Source organism: Sprattus sprattus (genome assembly GCF_963457725.1).
Source record: "Sprattus sprattus genome assembly, chromosome: 20".
NCBI lineage: Eukaryota > Metazoa > Chordata > Actinopteri > Clupeiformes > Clupeidae > Sprattus > Sprattus sprattus.
Genome location: NC_137918.1, coordinates 10739359 through 10758943, shown reverse-complemented (window position 1 = coordinate 10758943; position 19585 = coordinate 10739359). Strand labels below are relative to the sequence as shown.

The 19585-nt window shown below is 41.9% G+C and overlaps 2 protein-coding genes across 3 annotated transcripts; both read left to right on the top strand.

The window, feature by feature from the left end:
- Positions 1–740: 740 nt before the first annotated feature.
- On the top strand, positions 741–3538 carry pithd1 (PITH (C-terminal proteasome-interacting domain of thioredoxin-like) domain containing 1). The gene is made up of 6 exons (XM_080858944.1): positions 741–1044; positions 1314–1357; positions 1602–1679; positions 1846–1950; positions 2367–2475; positions 3199–3538. Exons 1-6 carry the CDS (start codon positions 847–849, stop codon positions 3298–3300), a joined length of 636 nt encoding a protein of 211 aa, XP_080715070.1. The 5' UTR covers positions 741–846; the 3' UTR covers positions 3301–3538.
- Positions 3539–4474: 936 nt separating this feature from the next.
- On the top strand, positions 4475–11723 carry lypla2 (lysophospholipase 2). 2 transcript variants are annotated; one of them, XM_080858857.1, is made up of 10 exons: positions 4475–4495; positions 6249–6344; positions 7245–7276; positions 7403–7468; positions 8214–8261; positions 8631–8701; positions 9118–9191; positions 9792–9893; positions 10399–10575; positions 10752–11723. In XM_080858857.1, the coding sequence occupies exons 2-10, from the start codon at positions 6267–6269 to the stop codon at positions 10800–10802; spliced, it is 699 nt and encodes a 232-aa protein (XP_080714983.1). In that variant the 5' UTR covers positions 4475–4495; positions 6249–6266; the 3' UTR covers positions 10803–11723. The 2 variants fall into 2 exon arrangements, with proteins under 2 accessions (XP_080714983.1, XP_080714984.1); XM_080858858.1 differs by having other exon boundaries at positions 4476–4495; positions 6252–6344.
- Positions 11724–19585: the final 7862 nt, after the last annotated feature.

Genomic DNA, 19585 nt, shown 5'->3' with positions numbered 1-19585 from the left:
TTTGCCCTCATTTGTTTGATCGCGATTTTTTTTGTTCAAAACATGTCGTTTTATTGTTCCTAACCATTGCTCAATGTAGACTAGACTACCATATGTAAAGATTTAGTTGAATGTTTGATATATCTCAGGATGAAAATATTATGAAAGCCTCCTTAAAATATACTAAAGAAATTATAACATCTGATCCAACAGCTCCGTTCTTGCATCATGTCTGTAGGCTATTTCTAACGGATTTATTCAGCAGTGTACCCCTTTTGCAAATGAGCATAGAACGAGGAGCTTAATATTGCTAAATGTCATGTAGAGGTAGGCTACACAACCCACACTTTTACCCTAACTAACAGTATTAGCTGCTGTATTTTTACCATTAGACCTACACCTGTGTCGTATCAGCATGATGAGTTATTTCTCGTCATCTATCCTGGCCTTCCAGAGAAATACTTGTGAGACGGCAACGTTGAGTGAAGCTACTTTTGTAGTTAATATTTCAGTAGTCTGGCTTTGGTGTAGTTCTTTAAATTGCCACTGAGTGGCGTAGACTAAAAGGAAACGTTTTTATGTTAGCCAATCAAAAATCGTTGTCTCCTACGTCTAAACAAGGCGACTCCCTGATGAGCAGCGGATTGGTTATGAATTCTAATGTTTTGGCCAATGAAAAATAAATGTTATATTCTGCCTTGATTTGACCGGTGATTGTGACTTGTGATTTGGTTGGATGTTGTGTCACACGTGATAGAGAACTTCTTGGGGAAGCTCATGTATCGAATTTTCTGGAGATGTTGGTCAGCAATCCCCCAGAAAGTGAACAGAGTCTCTGAAGTTAGCTGAATAGTTGCTGTGCTTGCTATGTCTGGACACGGCCATGGTCACGGTGGACACCATCACGGGTGTTGTGAAGACGACCACGAGCCAGCGGAGCGCGGCGTGGAGTATGCGTTATACATGCGCGTTGACTTGGAGAAAATGCAGTGCCTGAACGAGAGTCGTGATGGAGACGGAAAGCTAGTATTTAAACCATGGGACCAACGTAAAGACCGCGAGAAGGTAGACTTTTAGGTTTAACAATACAGTCGTGTGTTCTGGGATGCCACTCTGCCACCCGAGTACCGTTTATTTATCTTAACGCCACCGCTACTGTTATGTTAGTGTGTCAGAGAGAAAGGCAGAGAAGATATCTTGTTTGTTTGCAACGTTAGACACTGTTAGCCCTGCAGCCTGACCTTTTACATCAGTTACAGCTTTCCTGCCTTGTCTATTATATTCATACGATTCCTCTCCGGATTTTTACAATGCCTTTTTTATATCCTTTACAGTTTGTTGAGAGTGACGCTGATGAAGAACTACTCTTCAATATTCCGTGAGCCATTTCGTTCTACTAACTTATCTGATTTTCTTGGTTGCCATCAACATCACCCTCATTCTCTGCCACCACTTGATCATGTTCAGTCTCGTATCCCTCTTATTTGTTATAAAGCTTCCAGTCTTATGTTGTGGTATATTTTCTGCAGCATCTTGGCTACACCCCTCTGAAATACCATATTGCAGCAACCACCCGATACCGTAGCAGAGCATTTCTTCACCCTCCAACCCTCTCTCTGCAGGTTTACTGGCAGTGTGAAGCTGAAGGGAATCATCATCTCAGGAGAGGATGATGAGTCTCACCCTGCAGAGATGAGACTGTAAGTGATTGGGCTTTGATTGCCAAGCAGATGTTTAAGTATGTAAAACCCATTCCTGTCCTGTCTGCATTGATGGTGTTTTGTTATCTCATTGGTGGCTAGACGTGGGAATGACCTGCTGCAGGACAGCCTGGTTTAACATGATTGATTCTGATCCTTATTTTAGGTACAAGAATATCCCACACATGTCGTTTGATGACACAGGCCGAGAGCCGGAACAGGCCTTTCGTCTCAACAGAGACCCGCTGGCTGAGCTGGAGTACCCAACAAAGTAAAAAAATGTCTTTCTCTCTTTATATATATTTTCTGTTTGTAATTTATGAAAAGAGATTGTGTTTTAGCCTCTGGCTGATGCACAGACAGTGGCCTGAGCCCCTTACCTTCAGTATTAGACCTACACATGGCTGACTTTGAATTTGGCTCCAGTTTTTAGCAACTGATTCTCCATCCTGTCCTGTTTTTATAGATGTGTACTTAAACTGTTAAGTGGACAGAACATTTGGAAATAGTGAATCAGAATCAGAATTCTTTTAATGGCCAAGTATATTCACACATACAGGAAATTGACTTGGTGTGAAGGGTTCAATCAGTGTTAAGGGGCATTGTTCTGGGTTCCATCCAGTTGTCATGCTCCACCCTGAGCCCATAGCCCCCTGTGACCTCACCTGACACTTCCACTCTCCTCAGGATCGCCCGCTTCTCTAACGTGCAGCACCTCTCCATCCACCTGCCTCGAAACTTTGGTGCAGAGTCGACGCGCGTCTACTATATTGGCTTGAGAGGGGAGTTCACACAGGTGGGTGTGTGGGAATTATGTATTTGGAAATGGAGTATGTTTGAATTAAGTTGTTCTCATCCCTAATCTAGATGGGCACATGTTACAATGCTATCTCTCTGTAGATTAAATGCAATTTAGTAACCTCTACTGTGATAACATGCATTGAGTGTGATCAATGGACAACTCCATACAGTATCCATATTCACTGAGGTCAACACACATACCTCACATTGTGTTGCACATATGTTGACCAGATTTATTGTCGAGACATACCATTTCACGTATGCTTGTGGTGAGTCATCACAGTATTTCATTATCCCCATACTTAATTTTTAGTAGTCTTGAGGTTTCTGCTAAATGATGGCTCAGCAGTGAAGATGAAAGTGACTGAGACTGCGCAACGAGATCAGCTGTAAAGTGATAAGTGTCCTCAAATATCAGAAAGCTGAGCATAAGCCAAACTTCATGAGTGCTATTGGTTTCACTCCTTCTGGTAATGATGACTGTGTGAGTGTTTGGCTGAATGGCACTGGCATCTTCACTGCAATCTGCAATTTGATCCCGTCATGGTGTCTATTTAGCGAGTAATAGATCTGGCCCCATGCTATGTGTGTTTTATACTAAATCTTTGACGTGTGCCTCATCTTTATCTAAGCACCTCTGTTTCTTTTTCATCTCTGCTATTTTATTTTTTACCTTCTGGTCTCTCCTTTTCTTTCACTTCTCATCTTACCCCCTCAGGCCCACCGACATGAGGTAACCATTTGTAATTACGAGGCATCGGCCAACCCAGCTGATCACAAAGTGCAAAACCTCACCTCCCAAACACACTTCATCTCATGACCCACGAACGCACACGTGCGGAAACACACACACTAAAGAGAGCCAGAGGGTGAAGCCTGGCTGCTTAAATGGGCCTGACCGGTAGAGATGCTGTGGAGAGGGAGGAAGTGGACTCCGACCAGAGGACATGGGAGCACCTCCGCTGACATGAGGCCATGCAGATGCCGATCGGCTCCAATGTTTCCACATGTAACCTTAATTGTGGTGCGATAATAAAGAATAGAGAATTGAAATGAAACTTGCATTGATTTAACATAAAGTAGTTAAGCACTAGCATTAAGCACTAGTAAGCTATAGGTGCACACAGCGCCTGACATTTTCTGACTTCTGTCATTGCCACTGCATATTAAACTCAAAACCACTGAACTCAGGGGGCCTGCAGTGCATCTATCACACAGCTGTACCATTATGTAATACAGGACGGTTATAATTTGCTGTGGTCAGATGTCTGCTCGTGTATCAGGATTGTGTGAGTGTCTATGTGAGGGTAGTCATTATTCACATGTGACTGAGAGGCCTGGGTATGTTAGTCTGGCTCAGCGAGTCTATTGCTCTCAATCTTTTGCTGGGGCCATAGTGCTCATTTGTGACCATACAAAAGGTATGTACATATGCCTTTGTAGAGCTGATGAATGCAGCGTTCCTGAGAGTAGCTAGCTGGGGTTCCAGCCTATAATATGGTGAAGATATGTTTACCCTACAGCACATCCTGATGTTTAGAAACAAGTGTTAACTTCAACTGCTTTCTTGGTTAAAAAAAAAAAGCAACGTCGTCTCAGGGGACAAGGTTTATTTGAAGTTTATTTAAGTAGCTTGAATTTATGTGAGTAGGCCTACTCCCGTTAGTCACAAAGCTTTCTTGTTTTTTGGAAACAAGGAAGTTAACGTAAACATAATCAGTTTGTGTAATTTTGAAATACATGCAGTATCCGGAGCCTATCAACTGGAAAACTGACTTAATTAAGTTACTAATACAGAATTGTTTATAGTGTGAATTAATAAATCACTACCCTATGTGTTAAGTTGTATAGGTGAATATATAAAGGCTTTTCTATTCTATTCTATTGTCCTGGGAAAGACAGGAGAACTGCTCCTAAAGCGTGAAAGGGTGTAGAATTTGTGATGTCATGATAGTTATTCTCCGCCCCTCTCCGGCAGCAGCAGGAAGTTCCGGTGTGACCTGGGATAGCAAGCGGTGAGTGTATGAATTTCTACAAGAGGGCCGCTGTTTTATTAAACTACTATTCTATTCATGGACTTGGTCCAACAGAGACCAGTCTAGACAAGTTGGTCGACAGTTGTTGTGCGTTTATTTGCCCGTATAGTCGGTTTATTCGAGGCCTTAAGTACTGCCGAGGGCAACGGAGCTAGTGAGACAATACAGCCTCATCTGCGGGGCTACTGGTTCATTGTGAGAATGAAGAGCTAGCTCACTAAAAAGGATTAAGCTGGGTGCTTGTGGGGATGTATCGTATTCACAGTAGTAACAGTCCAGTGGCTTTGCGTTTGGACTCATCCAGTCCTAAATTCCACAATCTCGATCAACAACGCTAAGCTGGTTCATAATTATTTTCCATCCCCACCCCCTCTTCCTGCCTCATTGATCCAGCTCAGGTTTATTCACGTCATATTACCGATCAGTTTTGGTGGATGTGCTTTTCTCTCCCGGTCTTTAGATGTAAGGGTAGTGTCATCCGTTGTGCGGTCGATGCAGTGGGGTTTTGTCCCGTAGTGGCGTGTGCACTGACCTAGGTGCCCACTACGAGACAGTGGCTCATAATGACATTTCAGTGCGCCTGATGGTTATCGTCTTTCGTTTTATATTACCACACAAGTTAATGTCATGGTGTCTCAGCAACCTCTGATTGCAGTTTCTTTGCAATGTCGGCCACATTCATTCTCATGGATAAAACATTATGTTTGTGACAGAATCGGCTTGCGGTACGGATAATTGTCGATGGGGAAGAGATAAACGCCATTGAAGGCGAGTGTTGATGTAGGAAAATTACGTTAAAGTTAAGACCGGCACGAAACACAAGTCCACTTGTTTTCTGTAATACAAGTCAGTGGAGTGGAAACTCATGATGTTATTACCAGAGGTTCTCATTGCAGGCATTGTTTGTAGGTTACCGCCCGAAGACAGCACAGCGGCGAGCCGACAAGCTGAAATAGGGCTACACTGCTTTCCCATTTTGCGCCTATGTCTCGCTCTATTCCTTTTATTGAGTGACTTAAGGTCATTCTTTTAACAGTGGTGGCGCTCCTGATGATCGTAATGAAATCAGAAGTGGGCTGTCACTCAAAGACAAATTTGACCCCTGTCATTTTCAGACATGTCCGCATATCGAGGAAAGTCAAATGCAGATTTAATAGAATGTCATTATATAAAGGCAAAATCTATAATTTTCTCTGTGTTTATTTTTTAAATGTTTTCTGTGGTGTGGTGATCTTCTCTTGTGATCAGCCCATACATTTTCTTTAGGGTGTTTTTGAGTTAGTTACTACATAATCAAGCAGGCTTAACCATTAACTGATGTTCTTGCCTGTTCCATGCGTCCTTCCCACTGTTTCAAGAACTTCCTCCTTTTAGTGCCCCCTCTGTCTTTGCACTCTGCAATCAGTGCCCAGGAAATACAGCCTTCTTTCGCTCTTTTGCTAAACGCCCTCATTTCATCATTAACGTGATTGGTCGTCACCAGAAGTCGCAATCATTTAAGGAGTGTAGGCTTGTTTACTGTGTAGTTTGTGAGTTAAGAAATAAGATGCTAACATTACTCGGTGTGACCTCACAGACTGTTGTTCCTGAGGTGTTATAATGATTTAACAGTCATGGGAGTGTGTGTAGCTAAATCTGACAAATTTGATGGACAGCCCCCCCCCCACTCTCCAGAGTCAATGTAAGTGTGTGTGTATGCGGTGCTCACTGAGTGTGTTTTTCCTACTCTCAGTAGTTTCTGCTCCAGTGTATGTGTGGCAACAACATGTCTGTGCCGCTTCTTGCCGAGGCCGTGACGGTGTCAGGAACCGAGAAGGAGACGGCCGCAGTGAGTGTTAACACATACACACACTCACACTTGCTTACACACTCACACACACACACACACACACACACACACACACACATTTTCATACACTCACACACACACATACATACACACAGTTTCATACACCTCACGCTCACAACAGCTTTCTCCTCCTGACTCCTCTCTTCAGTGCAGTCCTAATCCTGATAGGCCAGATATGCACCTGCTGCCCATGCTCAATGCTGACCTCTCAGCATTTGTGTTCACTGACAGGACGATGTCTCCCTTTTCTGCAAAAAAATCTGTTCTTTTTTAGAAGGCTTTGCTTTAGTTTAGAGCTTAAGAGGCAGTATGAATGAATGCCAGTCCCTGAGTAACACATTAGTTAACAGCCAATATCTGCTGTCATGATTTTTGATTATGGTTATGATTAAGAAATTCAGCAAACGCTTTTGTCTATAGTGACTACAAACAATCAATTAATAATAATAATAACAACAATTTCAAGTATTAAAACTATGATAAGCATTTTTATAAACGGGTGGTGAGCCAGCCATTAAACCCTTGAATGTTGACTGGTCCATTGAAGTGCTCTGTTCGGTGCAGTTTGTTGAAATGTGGATTAGCTTATAACACATTGTTGACATTTTATGCATCTTCACCCACATTAAAAGAGGAGTATGTCATTTACGTCTGGGTAGACATATTCAGACTTATAGATTGCACAGAATATAGACACATAAATGACACCGAAATATTACGTAAGGCTGTAATCTTTTTATCATACCTAAACAATGTAATTGTTTAGAAGCAGTTATGTTTTTGGCAACACATACTGCACTTTAAACTATTCACACATGATAGTCACATGAGTGATTGTGAGGCAATCACACAAACACAATTCCGTATGTTTTTCTGCAGGTGATCTTCCTCCATGGTTTGGGTGATTCCGGGTGAGCTCAGGATTTCTTGTTTTGTTCCTGTCCATTTCTTTATTCCTCATTATTAATCTGAATAGTGCCCTATCACTCCCCCTGTACGTGCTTATGTTTATGTGTGTGTGTTTCCATCTCCCACAGACATGGCTGGGCAGACTCTATGACCGCCATCCGGCTGCCCTATGTGAAGTACATCTGCCCACACGCGTGAGTAAACTCGCTGTGCCCATCTTCTGATGAACAACACAGCAGTGTGCTTTGTTGGCCATTCCTACTTAATGCATAGGGAGACGTTCTCATTAAAGAGGCAGCTTGTGTTTTTCCCTTTGGAAACTCAACAGCCTAAAAATATCCCCCTACTTAAATAGTGTCCCTCATTGGCCCCAGAGACACGTATTTAATGTAGTAGTTGCAGTCTATAGTTTATTATCCTTACAAGAACGGTTGTTATAGTTTAACATTTTCAGTTTAGGTAGAATTTCATGGACTCATTTCTAGTTTGTTTATTAAAGTTTTAGTGATTTTAGTTAATGACAAAACTTGACACGGATTAGTGTAGCACAATTTTTTGTGTTGTATTAGTTTTTTACCCATTATTTTAGTTTAACACTTTCTTCGGGTGAATCATTTGATTTCAGTCTACGAAAATGTCTGAAAACCATTTGTTTTAGTTTTAGTTAACGATAAAAACCCTGTTGACAAATTCTGAATAGGTAATGTTGACCTAATTTAAGTGTGCTAAAAGGGGGCCACCTTTTGATTGTATCCAAACTAAATCCAAAAGGTTGATGGGCATACTGTAGTTTAAAAGAGCGATCAGCAGATTATAGTTAAGAGTTGACTAAAACGATCAACTTTTTGAGGCGTAGAAGATGTCCATTATAGGTTTTTGTGTTCCTTGTTCATCCCTCCGGTTGTGCTGTGCTCATCTCTCTGTTTCTCTACCCTGCAGGCCTAGAATACCTGTAACCCTTAACATGAAGATGACTATGCCCTCGTGGTGAGTCTGTGTTTATGTGGGTGTTATGTCTAAGCCAGGATCTGTCTGTGTATGTGTAATGGAGGGGTCTGTCTGTTTCATGTTTGTTATTGTGTGCAATAGGGGTATGTGTAACTACAGGGTGTGTGTTTGTGTATCTGCAAGGGTACATTTTCTCTGTGCGTCTGTGTGTGTTGGTGTTTGTGTGTGCCTGTGTGTGTGCCCGTGTGCTCTTAAGGTGTATTTGTTGTGTATAAGTGTGAGTGTTTTGAGGTTGTGGGTACGACTCCAATGAGGGTATGGGCACCTGTTGTGTGTATCTGTTTTTTTTTTAGATGCTTGTCAGTATAATTTGGGAGTGTGTCTAACAGCAGATTTACATATGCTCAGGTTTGATCTGATGGGTTTGAGTCCAGAGTCTCCAGAGGATGAGGCTGGCATCAAGAGAGCAGCAGAAAACAGTAAGTGAAGCTAAGCTAAAGCGCCACTCACACTCTCGCACACGCACTTGCCCTCGCACTCAAACGCGCCCACACACACACACTTGTACTCGCACTCAAACGCACACACACGCACCCGAACTTGCACTCAAACACACACACACTCGAACTCGCACTCAAACACACACAAAAACGCACACACACTCGTACTCGCACTCAAACGCACAGACACACACATACACACCCACTCTCACACACACACACACACACACACACACACACACACACACTCGTACTCACACTGAGTGGACTCACCCCCTCTCCAAGGGCATGTTTGTTTTGCCGTCTACTTCTACTTCACCTCCTTACTCAAGGCCGCAGATACAACATAAACAGAAAACAGACGCACATTCTCAATGCAGTCTTCTCTTCTCCAGTCAGGGCCATCATCGAGCATGAGGCTAAGAATGGGATCCCCCCCAGCCGGGTGCTTCTAGGCGGCTTCTCACAGGTGAGAGAAACTGCACGTTTGAGCCACCCATTCACATTTAAGGATATTAATTTAATCTTTGAAACAGACAAAACTAAGACAAATCATATCCATCTGTGATATTGTGAATACAGGCATCATCACTATGTGTGGCTGTGAGTTTCTCATCAGTCAGCATCTACTGTGAAACTTCAAGCTAAATCTTGATTCATCTATATTACAGTTTATTAATGAGTTTTAACGAGAGAAGTCACTTGCTGTGTGTTAGTTGTTTCCATCTTTTGCAGTGTTTGTCCTGACATGGTGTTGTGTATGAATCTCACTGTATATGTAATGTTAAACAGCGTATTTGATCAATGAAGTGGGAGTAAAAGTTGGATGCCGACAACAGTTAAACTTTCATGTTAGTAGTAGATGAGAAAGATGATATAATAAAGGAAAGTAAACAACAAACAATCCCTTAGCTTTGTGTTGGATTTTGTTTAGTGGTAAATATTCCTCTGCCCTTTTTATATTGGACAGTACGTTTTTTTTGTATTGTTCGTTGACTACCTATGGAGCAAGTAGTCTTGACATGGCTTGTAGGTATTTAATTCCAACATCGTTCTTACCATGCTGCAGGGCGGCGCTCTCTCCCTCTACACTGCGCTCACCAGCCAGCAGCAGCTTGCAGGCGTGGTTGCCCTGAGCTGCTGGTTACCACTACACAAGACCTTCCCTCAGGTATTTATCTCTCTCTATCTCTCCACCCATCTCATACACACACACACACACACACACACACACACACACACACACACACACACACACAGCACACAGCACACTACAGTGTCATCATCTCAATGGGATGTGTACATGCTCCCTCTGGAGGTTTAGATGTTGTGGGTGGTGGTCATAACCCCCTGCAGAAGTAGAATACTGGTTGGGTTAGCTTATTGGACTCTTCTTTGACACTCGGCTCCCTCAGTGGGACATACTTTAAACTACTATGACTACTATGTCAAACCTATCATCAACATCTCAAAACTACTCCCAATCCAAAGTGAAATTTGTGGTAATTTTAATATAGTGTGTATGGTGAAGAAACCAAAGAAATAAGGTCATATTTTTCCTGTTATGATTGTAATTGGAATGAAGCTCTTCATGTGGGTGTATGCTGGGGGTAGTTTGGCGGGGTGATGTTGACATTGACGTTAACGTTGTGGTATTTTCTTTGCCCGCTCCACAGGCAGCGAGTAACAGTGGGAACCGGGATATGCCTATCCTGCAGTGCCATGGGGAGATGGACCCCATGATCCCGGTGCAGTTTGGGGCCATGACGGCTGAAAAGCTTAAGACCATTGTCTCGCCGCAGAAAATCACCTTCAACACCTACCCCGGTCTCATGCATAGCTCCTGTCCTCAGGTTTGTGTGTGTGTGTGTGTGTGTGTGTGTGTGTGTGTGTGTGTGTGTGTGTGTGTGTGAGCTCTCTCTGGTCTAATGCACTGCCCCCACACTCAGGTGAGGATATAAGCATATATGTTTCCCATGTGTCTTAGTGCACATCCGTTTCTAAATCCATCTGTGTTTGTGCTCTACAGGAGATGGCTGCTGTGAAGGAGTTTATTGAGAAGCAGTTGCCCCGAATCTGACCTCTTTGTGACCCCACTGTGACCTTTACACACTGATCCCTCACCTCCAACCTGCCATTCTCCCACAGGAAACAGCCATGAAAACACCCCCATCACACATACTACACACGCTCATACACGCACACACACATAAACAAAAACACACTCAGACACCTATTACTGACACAGATATACTGCTCACATTCAATTGTAAACACACAGACACACAAATTAAACCTGTAACAGAAATGCATACCAACACACAAACACCACATTCAAGATGGCAAGAAACATATGCATTAATAAATACACAGGCATGGACATTCAGTTGTACATACTGTGTACATTTCAGATACACCTTGTTTGAACATACTGTACCTTCTGTACATGAAGTATTTGTCAAACGTTACTGGACACACTGTTTGTAAACGCACAGGGTTAAAACACAGCGACTAGCTGGTGCTTGCTCTGATGAACAAACACTCTCGTCCTGAAGGACCACTTAGTCACACAGCACGTCTTAAAATGCCTTTATCGCCCCCTGCTCCCAAACAACCCCTCCACATTCCCTTATCTGGCATTCACAAGTTCTCCCTTTCGCTTGACCTGTCTCCTTCTCTCTCTCCGCTGTCTCTCTCAATCTCTCACCTCCACTTTCATGCTGTGTAAGTGAGTGAGTCAGCAGGGGAGTCTTATTAAAAGCATTAGGCCTTACCTGGGTCTGGACTTGTCCGCCCGACCCGTCCCTACAAGACCACCCCTCCTCCCCAACAAATCGCTCCACTGTATGCTGGTCTGGTCTGCTGGGCTGAAGAGCTCAGGTCCTGGCTCTGATGCAGCCTCTTGATCTGACTGGTCCACACGTTTGGGGTAAAATTCATTAAGAAAAAAAGGAGGAAATAATCAAAATAAAAGACACCAGTGCTTCATTCAATCCATCTACCACCATGCTTGGTTCTTTGAAATCCATTTAGGTAATGAAATTCGAGCAATGATGAAATTTGTTTGATTTGCCAGTATGGTTGTTTTGATATTTGATTGTGCTATACCTGAATGAAGTGACAAAGAGCTAACATTAATGTGGTGCAAAATTAGACTATCACAAGGTTTCACATCTTTGTGAATAGAGAAGTGTTACACATAGCATGGAGCTTTAGCCATTATGCTCAGCTATCAAGTTCAGAAGTAATATGACAACACTAAACCTGACATTTGAATTAATTATTACAACTAGGAAGTGAAGAAACTATAATTTCATGTCCAGCTTGTACTAGTTGACCTGTAGTCACCCTGCAGCAAGGTAGCTTTTCAGCACATCTCTGGTTCTGGACTGGGTTTGGTTGAGGCCAGGCAAGACCACCTGTGTTTTTTCTCTGGTAGTTTACCAACATGTGAGGATACATCCCGAGTGAATGGTCAGGATTAGTCACATAACACACATACACACATGCACACAACACACACACACACGCACACAACACACACACAAATACGCAGTGGCTGTGGCAACTTGCAATGGGAATATATCTCTTTTAAAACTTAAACTGAAGAATCATTTGTTTTAAGAAGTATAAGTATATAAGAGTGAAATCAATAAAATAATCTCCAGTGATTGGGATTCTGAATTGGACTCAGGAATTGGTCCTGCAGTGCCGCTCTGCTTGGGTGTCCTGCACACTTCAGTTCTCCATGGCTTGTGTTCTGTATATCTAAGAATATTGTTTAATGCTAAATGTTAATTGAACAGATTGTTGTTTGATAAGTAATGAATGTTCTCCATTTTGCTCTACTTTTATGTTCTCTGTCTCCCCATTCTTTCTTTGAACTGTTGATTTTTCAAGCCTCCTCCCATATACTCACACCACTGTTCATCTATGAGTTTAGCTCTCTGAACAGTACTGTCTGCTCCTCATCCTGTTAAATTTGGTCCTACTCCTCGGAGGGGACACGTTTACTTTATGAATGAAACTCAAGGACATGAGACTACAGAGGTGTTCTATTAAATGTATCCCTTTAGTTTTCACAGGGTATACGGTCGTAGTTGACCCCATTTCAAGCCCGCTCCCCCTTTTTCATATGGTTTCCATGACGTTTTGTGGTTGTAGTGTCCTAGGCTTGGGTGTTGATTGTAAAGCCGCTCCTCAGACAGATCGGCAGAATTTTCGATCCAACTGTGGGCTATCAAGTCACGTAGCCCACCCATCTTCCCGGTCATGTTTTGTCATGGATGAAATTTTTACATGTGTTTGTTATAGATCTCATTAATTCAGGTTGTTTTGTCATTTTCTTTGCCTTGTTTGTTTACTTAGTGTTTTCAGGGACAACTTTGTCCATTTTTCCAAGACACCTGTGTATGGAATAAATGATGCAAATCGCAAAATCACGTCGAGTGTTTTTGTCATTGGACAGAAATATCCTTAAGGTGGTTTAAATTTTAGAGGAGATATTGATACTGGTGACCAAACGCACGCTTTTATCACCTCTGATTTAAGCATCAGTTGCAGACAGTTCCTCACAAATCCTCCTCCATCCACTAGATGTCTCTACTGTCATTCGGTAGCGACTGGTAAAGAATTGTACACTTTCACAACAATATTGTAGATAAATATTCATGAAAAAATTGAAGATATTGTGCCATATAATTGGATCGAGTGGGATTTTTTGGCCAGATCGTGCCTGTTAGGCTACTTTCTACTACGGCCTTTTACAGGACACAGGCCAATCAACCCCAGGTGTTTGAGCCACGCAACTCCAGTACATTTTAAATTTAATACAGTGAGTTATAAACACTACACCCTGCTAGCAAGTTCTGTTCCGTAGCCTATTCATTTTAGGAATAACAAATAATATACTCATTTTGTTGGTGAGTGGCTAGCAGCTATGATGTTATGGGGTAGAGTGGTAAAATAATCCAGTGCAGCTATGTATCTGGACAGTACCATTTTTTTTGTCATTTGACCATTCAGTGTGTTAGCGTTCTCAATTTTCGTGTTTCTGTGGAAGTAAGAACCAGGTGGATGAAGAGGTGAGCATATTTGTTTTACAGAAAATGTAATTTAGCCTGTGAGGGTGTTTTTTTATCACCTTCTTTTTTCACCCTCACATTTGATCTCAGTTTATAAGTTGTATCAGATATGTTGCACCTGGCAGTGTGTAAAAACACGAATGAATTAGTAAAAGGGTAGCTCTGGGTTGCTAGATTAAGCACTTTTCCCAAAATGGAGGGGCAAAATGGGCAGGAGCCTTGGAGCTAAATTCAACTGGTCATCCTACCCCCTCATGTCCTTGGTCAATGGGATCCCTCCTTTTTCCGGGGGTGTGGCAAGCTTATCCAGCGACACTTAAGTTAGCCATCAATAAATACATTTAACATTAAAGGAGGAAATGGAGAGAGAACCACAATGCTCCAGTTAGGACAAGCAATTGTCTGAATATGGCCTCTGCTGTGTGCAGACAAAGACACCAGTAACATTATCTGTTGCCGCTGTGATGGAAACACAACATCCCATATGCAGTCATTTTAGGCCCTGTTGCTTATACAACTGTGCTTTCCAGTGACAACACCACAACATGTATGTGTCTTTGGTGAGTAAAACTAAAACAACAGATTAAATGCATTGTCATATTGTATAACCAATTTGTACACTGAATTGCCAGTTGCAAAATTTCAGTTGTATTTTCATTAGAACACAGACGTCCAACAACCATGATGAAATACTGTGTTACACTATTGCATTTCTAAAGGACTTAATTCTTGTCTCATTGACTACAAGAAAGAAAAGAAAAGAAATGCAATGACAAGATGATTGAAAAAAAAGTCAAATATAAATTCCCTTCAAGTTTTACTTACATCATCGGTCAGCCAGTTGGAGTTGTTTACTGCTTGGCACCGTAGGTCTGGTATTCCGTAGTCCGTGGCGGCTGCAGTCGAATTGGGCACAATGGCAGTTTGCCAGACATGACATTTTACAGTACAAAGCCACATTACATGCAGTGGAAACCACTGCCATCTAGTGAGTAGCCTAGACTTTTGGTATCAAAATCAACCAAGGCCTCCGTACGGGCGGTGTTGGCTCCATGCCCTGTCGCCAGTGGCGGTTTTAGGCACGGGCGACCCGGGCAGCCGCCCGGGGCGGCACTTTTTCATGACACGTGAGGGGCGGCACGAGCACTTAAAAAAATAGTAATAATAATCTGGGCCGCGAAGCGCTTTTCTATTTCTATATATCATATCACTGCGTGAGGAATTGGCAAATTGGCGCCCCCTGCAGCTGCAGGCGCACCTGCTCGCTAAGAAGGTGCAGCGCAATCCTGGGTGAAAGGGGGAAAGAGAGAAAGAGAGAGGGGGCGGCGGGCAGTTCAGCTCTGGGTCTCCCAATAAACATTATAATTACCCTATACTTTTTGTTTTTCTGAATTGTGTGAAATGGCTTATAAAAATAGGTAATACAGAACGATTATGTGGTCACCAAGGGCAAGGTTAATTGGTGGAAGGAGACCACTAACTGCATCAATTTATCCAACTGGTGAAGGTAATAGTGAGCAGAGTATAGATAGATAGATAGTCAGATAGATACTTTATTCATCCCGAGGGAAATGTAATACATCTTTAACAGAGTAGTCTATTACATTATCGATAAAGCTATTGAAGGATGCTCGAGTGGACAAGGTAAAAGGTATTTTATCAAGTGTAGCTTAACCAATACTCTATTACTGTAAGGCAACCAGCTAATGTTGAGCACCAACTGAGTTGTTTGCTAGCTAGCGTTAGCTAGCTGATTTGACCATAGGGTATGAACATGTTCATTCATCTGACACTAGGCTAAAGTGTTAGCGAAATCCCGCTAGCCACAACTACATAATGTAACAGCATACAGAGTACTAGTATAATCTTAATAATTAGCAGGTCAATAGCTAGCTGGTTAGACCACAGATTTCCTTTTCACATTTGGCAGCTACAGACACCACTAGACTAGCAAGCGTTAGCGAAATCCCATTAGCCACTATTAGCAAACTCAACTAACTATAATGCATGTTGAGTGCTTGCACAACATAACTTGCAAAGAGCTGGTGTTAGCTAACATTAATGCACATGATGTGTGCATTGATTATCTAAAGTGTGTTATTTAAATGCTCTATTGAAAGAGTTGTGCAATTGAAAAGCATACAGAGTACTAGTATAATCTTAATAATTAACAGGTCGATAGCTAGCTGGTTATACCATAGATTTCCTTTTGACACCACTAGACTAGCAAGCGTTGCACTTACACAACATAACTTGCAGATGGCTGGTTAGCTAACATTAATGTAAATTATGTGTGCAATAATTATCTTAAGTGTGTTATTCAAATGTTCTATTGAAGGATTTGTGCAATTAATACATTTTCATTTTTTTTCGGGGGGGGGGGGGGGGGGGGGGGGGCGCTCGGAGGGGATATCGCCCGGGGCGTAATTCCATGCAGAACCGCCACTGCCTGTCGCATTAACATGATAGAGTATGCCAGACTTATCAGCAAGAACCAGAAAGTGGAGAGCCCATGTAAGCATTGGCCATCCCACCAAGCAGCTAATCATGTTCTATACACTGTTCCTGTTCGAATTAGGTGGGTTCTGTGGGTGTGTACCTCTTAGATAGGGTATATGAAGCTGTTTGCAAGCGTCATGTTTAGTTCTCTCTGTTGATCTGGACTTTATGTATGTGCAAACAACTGGACAATATATGAAACCAATCCACTGGCAACTCTTAAAAGGTAGGCAAATGTAGACTAGTCGAAAAAATAAATAAGAAAATGTTTAATTTCATACTTACCATGAACCTAAACTAGACCTGTGAACTAACTTTGTGGAAGACAATTTGCTTTATTATCATATCAAATAACTTATAACATTCATCATGCCACATAACATGCATTGGTAGCCTTGGCCTACACTTAATTATAATGTGTCATTTAATGTGTAGCCTATTCATTTAGGTTATAGAGTTACAATATCACTTTACACCAAAAAGTTATAAGCATAGTGGATGTCAGCCCCCCCCGGCTCTGATGTCCGTATCCTTAGAATAGTCTATTGTTATAATGTTAAAACTGTTAAAGTCCAGTTTTCTTTAAAAAAAGGCTTACAGGTTTATATCAAGGTTTCTGTTATATGGATGCAGAAGGAGGTTCCCTCATCTAGACGCCAAGAAATTCTGAAGCCAAATGCTGTTGAAATTTGAATTGCATCTTGCTTAATTCATTAGCATCCAACCATTACAAATGTATTTATTTTGTGTGGCAAGTAAAATTAACTCTGAACCTTCAGAGTTCTGGTGTGACTTTACAAATGATTTAAGTCTACACTTTTGTTTGTTTTGTTTTTATTACGTAGGATTATCTTATGTGAGTGTTTATCTCCATAGGCCAGTAGTTGCCTGAAAACTTGCCCAGAGTGGACCCTTATCAGAGCCATGGCAGGATCAAAAGATCATGGTGGGTTTTCTTCCTCATGCAGACACAGTTACAAATCATTAAAGACAGACACATTTGAAAATATACAATGCAGTCTTAATGTTTGTTAAAGCTTTTGTCTTGTTACATCCTGGAGTAAATAGACATTGTGTTATAACAAACTGCTGGCTAGTTCACTAACTGTCATCTATTCATGAGTTTCCATTGAAACAAAATACCTATCTCCTCTCCCATGTGCATCAATGACTTGGATCTTTGTAAGCTGCTAAGGTCCTCATACAGTCTTTTCTCCAAAAAAAACTTTATTTAGATGGATAAACATTAATGTAAGCCTTCCATTTTTCATATTGAGTAATATTTCCAGTTGCAGTATCATTTTAAATAATGATTGTCCACCATTTGCACCAGATCTACCATGTAGAAAATAATAAAAGTAAAATATGAGAGGGTGTGTCCAAACTTTTGACTGGTACTGTATAATAATCATAACTAAAATAATAACAACTAATCACAACGATGTTGCCTTTAAAAAAAAAAAAATCTTTGATTTAACAGGATGAATAAGTTATAATCATATGTTCATGTACATGTATGTCAATGTCTATATTGTCAAATTAATATTCCCATTCAAATTCAACTAATGAGACATGGCATCTAAACAGAATACTAGTGTCCTTTCCAGTCATTCAAACTTCCTGATATAGTGAGAAATGCTGGCTGCGCGTACTTTTCTCTTCTCTGACTTAGTAATACTCTATTCTCCCCCAGTCGGTGAGTTCTTGGCGGAGTTCAGGGAGCAAATCATCTCTCGGGTGCAGCATGTTGGGCCGATAGCAAATGCTGTGATTTCACAGCAGCTGATCCAGGAGGAGGCAGCATGCGACGTGCAGACTGCTCTAAGCCCCCAGGAGGCCCTAAAGAGACTGTTTAAGGCTTTGGAGACAGCACCGCCACAAAGCAGCGAGTCCTTTCTCATGATACTGAAGCTCTATGAACCCAAACTCATGGAGGAACTGGGTGAGCCTATTCCCAAGTTTTTCCACACTATCTCACTAATACAGATAAATATCATCAACTTTTTAATGTAATTCATTTAGTAAACTGTTTAAAGAGGAACATACAATAAACACATTCAGTTCTTAATTTCTTTCTCCATAGAAAAGAGACACCAAAACAGCAAGAGCACTCAAACAGATGTAACCCAGAGGACTGTGGAGAAGAAAGAGGAGGGTGGAGCACGGCAAGAAGGTGACACCCAGTCCAAGAGGGAATCCCTGAAGCGCAGGAGACAGGAAACTATGCAAGCCATTGAGAAGATAGAGAGACTCTGGGAAGGGACGAAAAGAGAGCAAGGAGAGGTGGCCAGCATGACAGAGAAGATCCAGAAGCATCAGGGAGAAATTACTCAGCTTATGGAGGAGAAACGGCAAAACGAGAGAACTATCGAGCAGCTGAGAGCTCAGCTACAACAAGCCAGAGAGAGACTGGCACAGAGCGGGCAGGATGCAGATAGAGAGAGAGGGAGAATTGAGCAGATGAGGACTGACATCCAGACAGAGAGGGAGATGCTAGAGCACAGACGTGAGGAGATCTTTCAGGAGAGGCAGCAGCTGGAACTGATAAGATACGAGACACTAAGAGCAAAGGAAGAGACAGAGAGAAACCAACAGATCACTAGACTGGAGAAAGAGAAGATGGAACAGATGAAGAGTGACATCCAAGGACAGATTTACGAAATAGAAAAGCAAATTGAAGAGACACAACAAGCAAAAGAAAGCATGGAACGGATGAAGGCTGAAGTACAAAGTGAAAGAGATGATCTAGGGAAAAGGAGGGATGACATACAGAAACAAAAAGAACAATTTGAACAGATAAAAAATGAAATAAACACAGTTAAGCAAGAGATGGAGAGTCGATGGCATGAGGCAGAGAAAGACAAACAGGAACAGCGAGTGCTCATTCAACAGGAGAAGGATGAACTACTGAACTTGCAGGCTGAGTTGCAAATAGCAAAAGAGGAGTTTGAGAAGAACAAAGATGAAACCAATCTAGAGAGAGAGAGACTACACCATCTAAAAACAGACTTACATCTAGAAAAGGATGTAATTGAGAAAAGAAAATCTGAGGTCTCCAGAAAAGAGAAGGATTTGGAGAAGATAAGATGGGAATTAGGAACAGCACAAGAAGAGCTAGAGAAAGAAAAGGAAGAAGTGAGTAAGGAGAGAGAGAAGCTAGACTGGAACAGAGCCACCATCCAGAGGAAAACAAAGAACATAGAAAGAAGGATAGAGGAGAAAAGGCAAGCAAGCAAAAAGCTGGAGCAGGTGAAGGCTGAGGTCCAGAGGGCCAAAGACA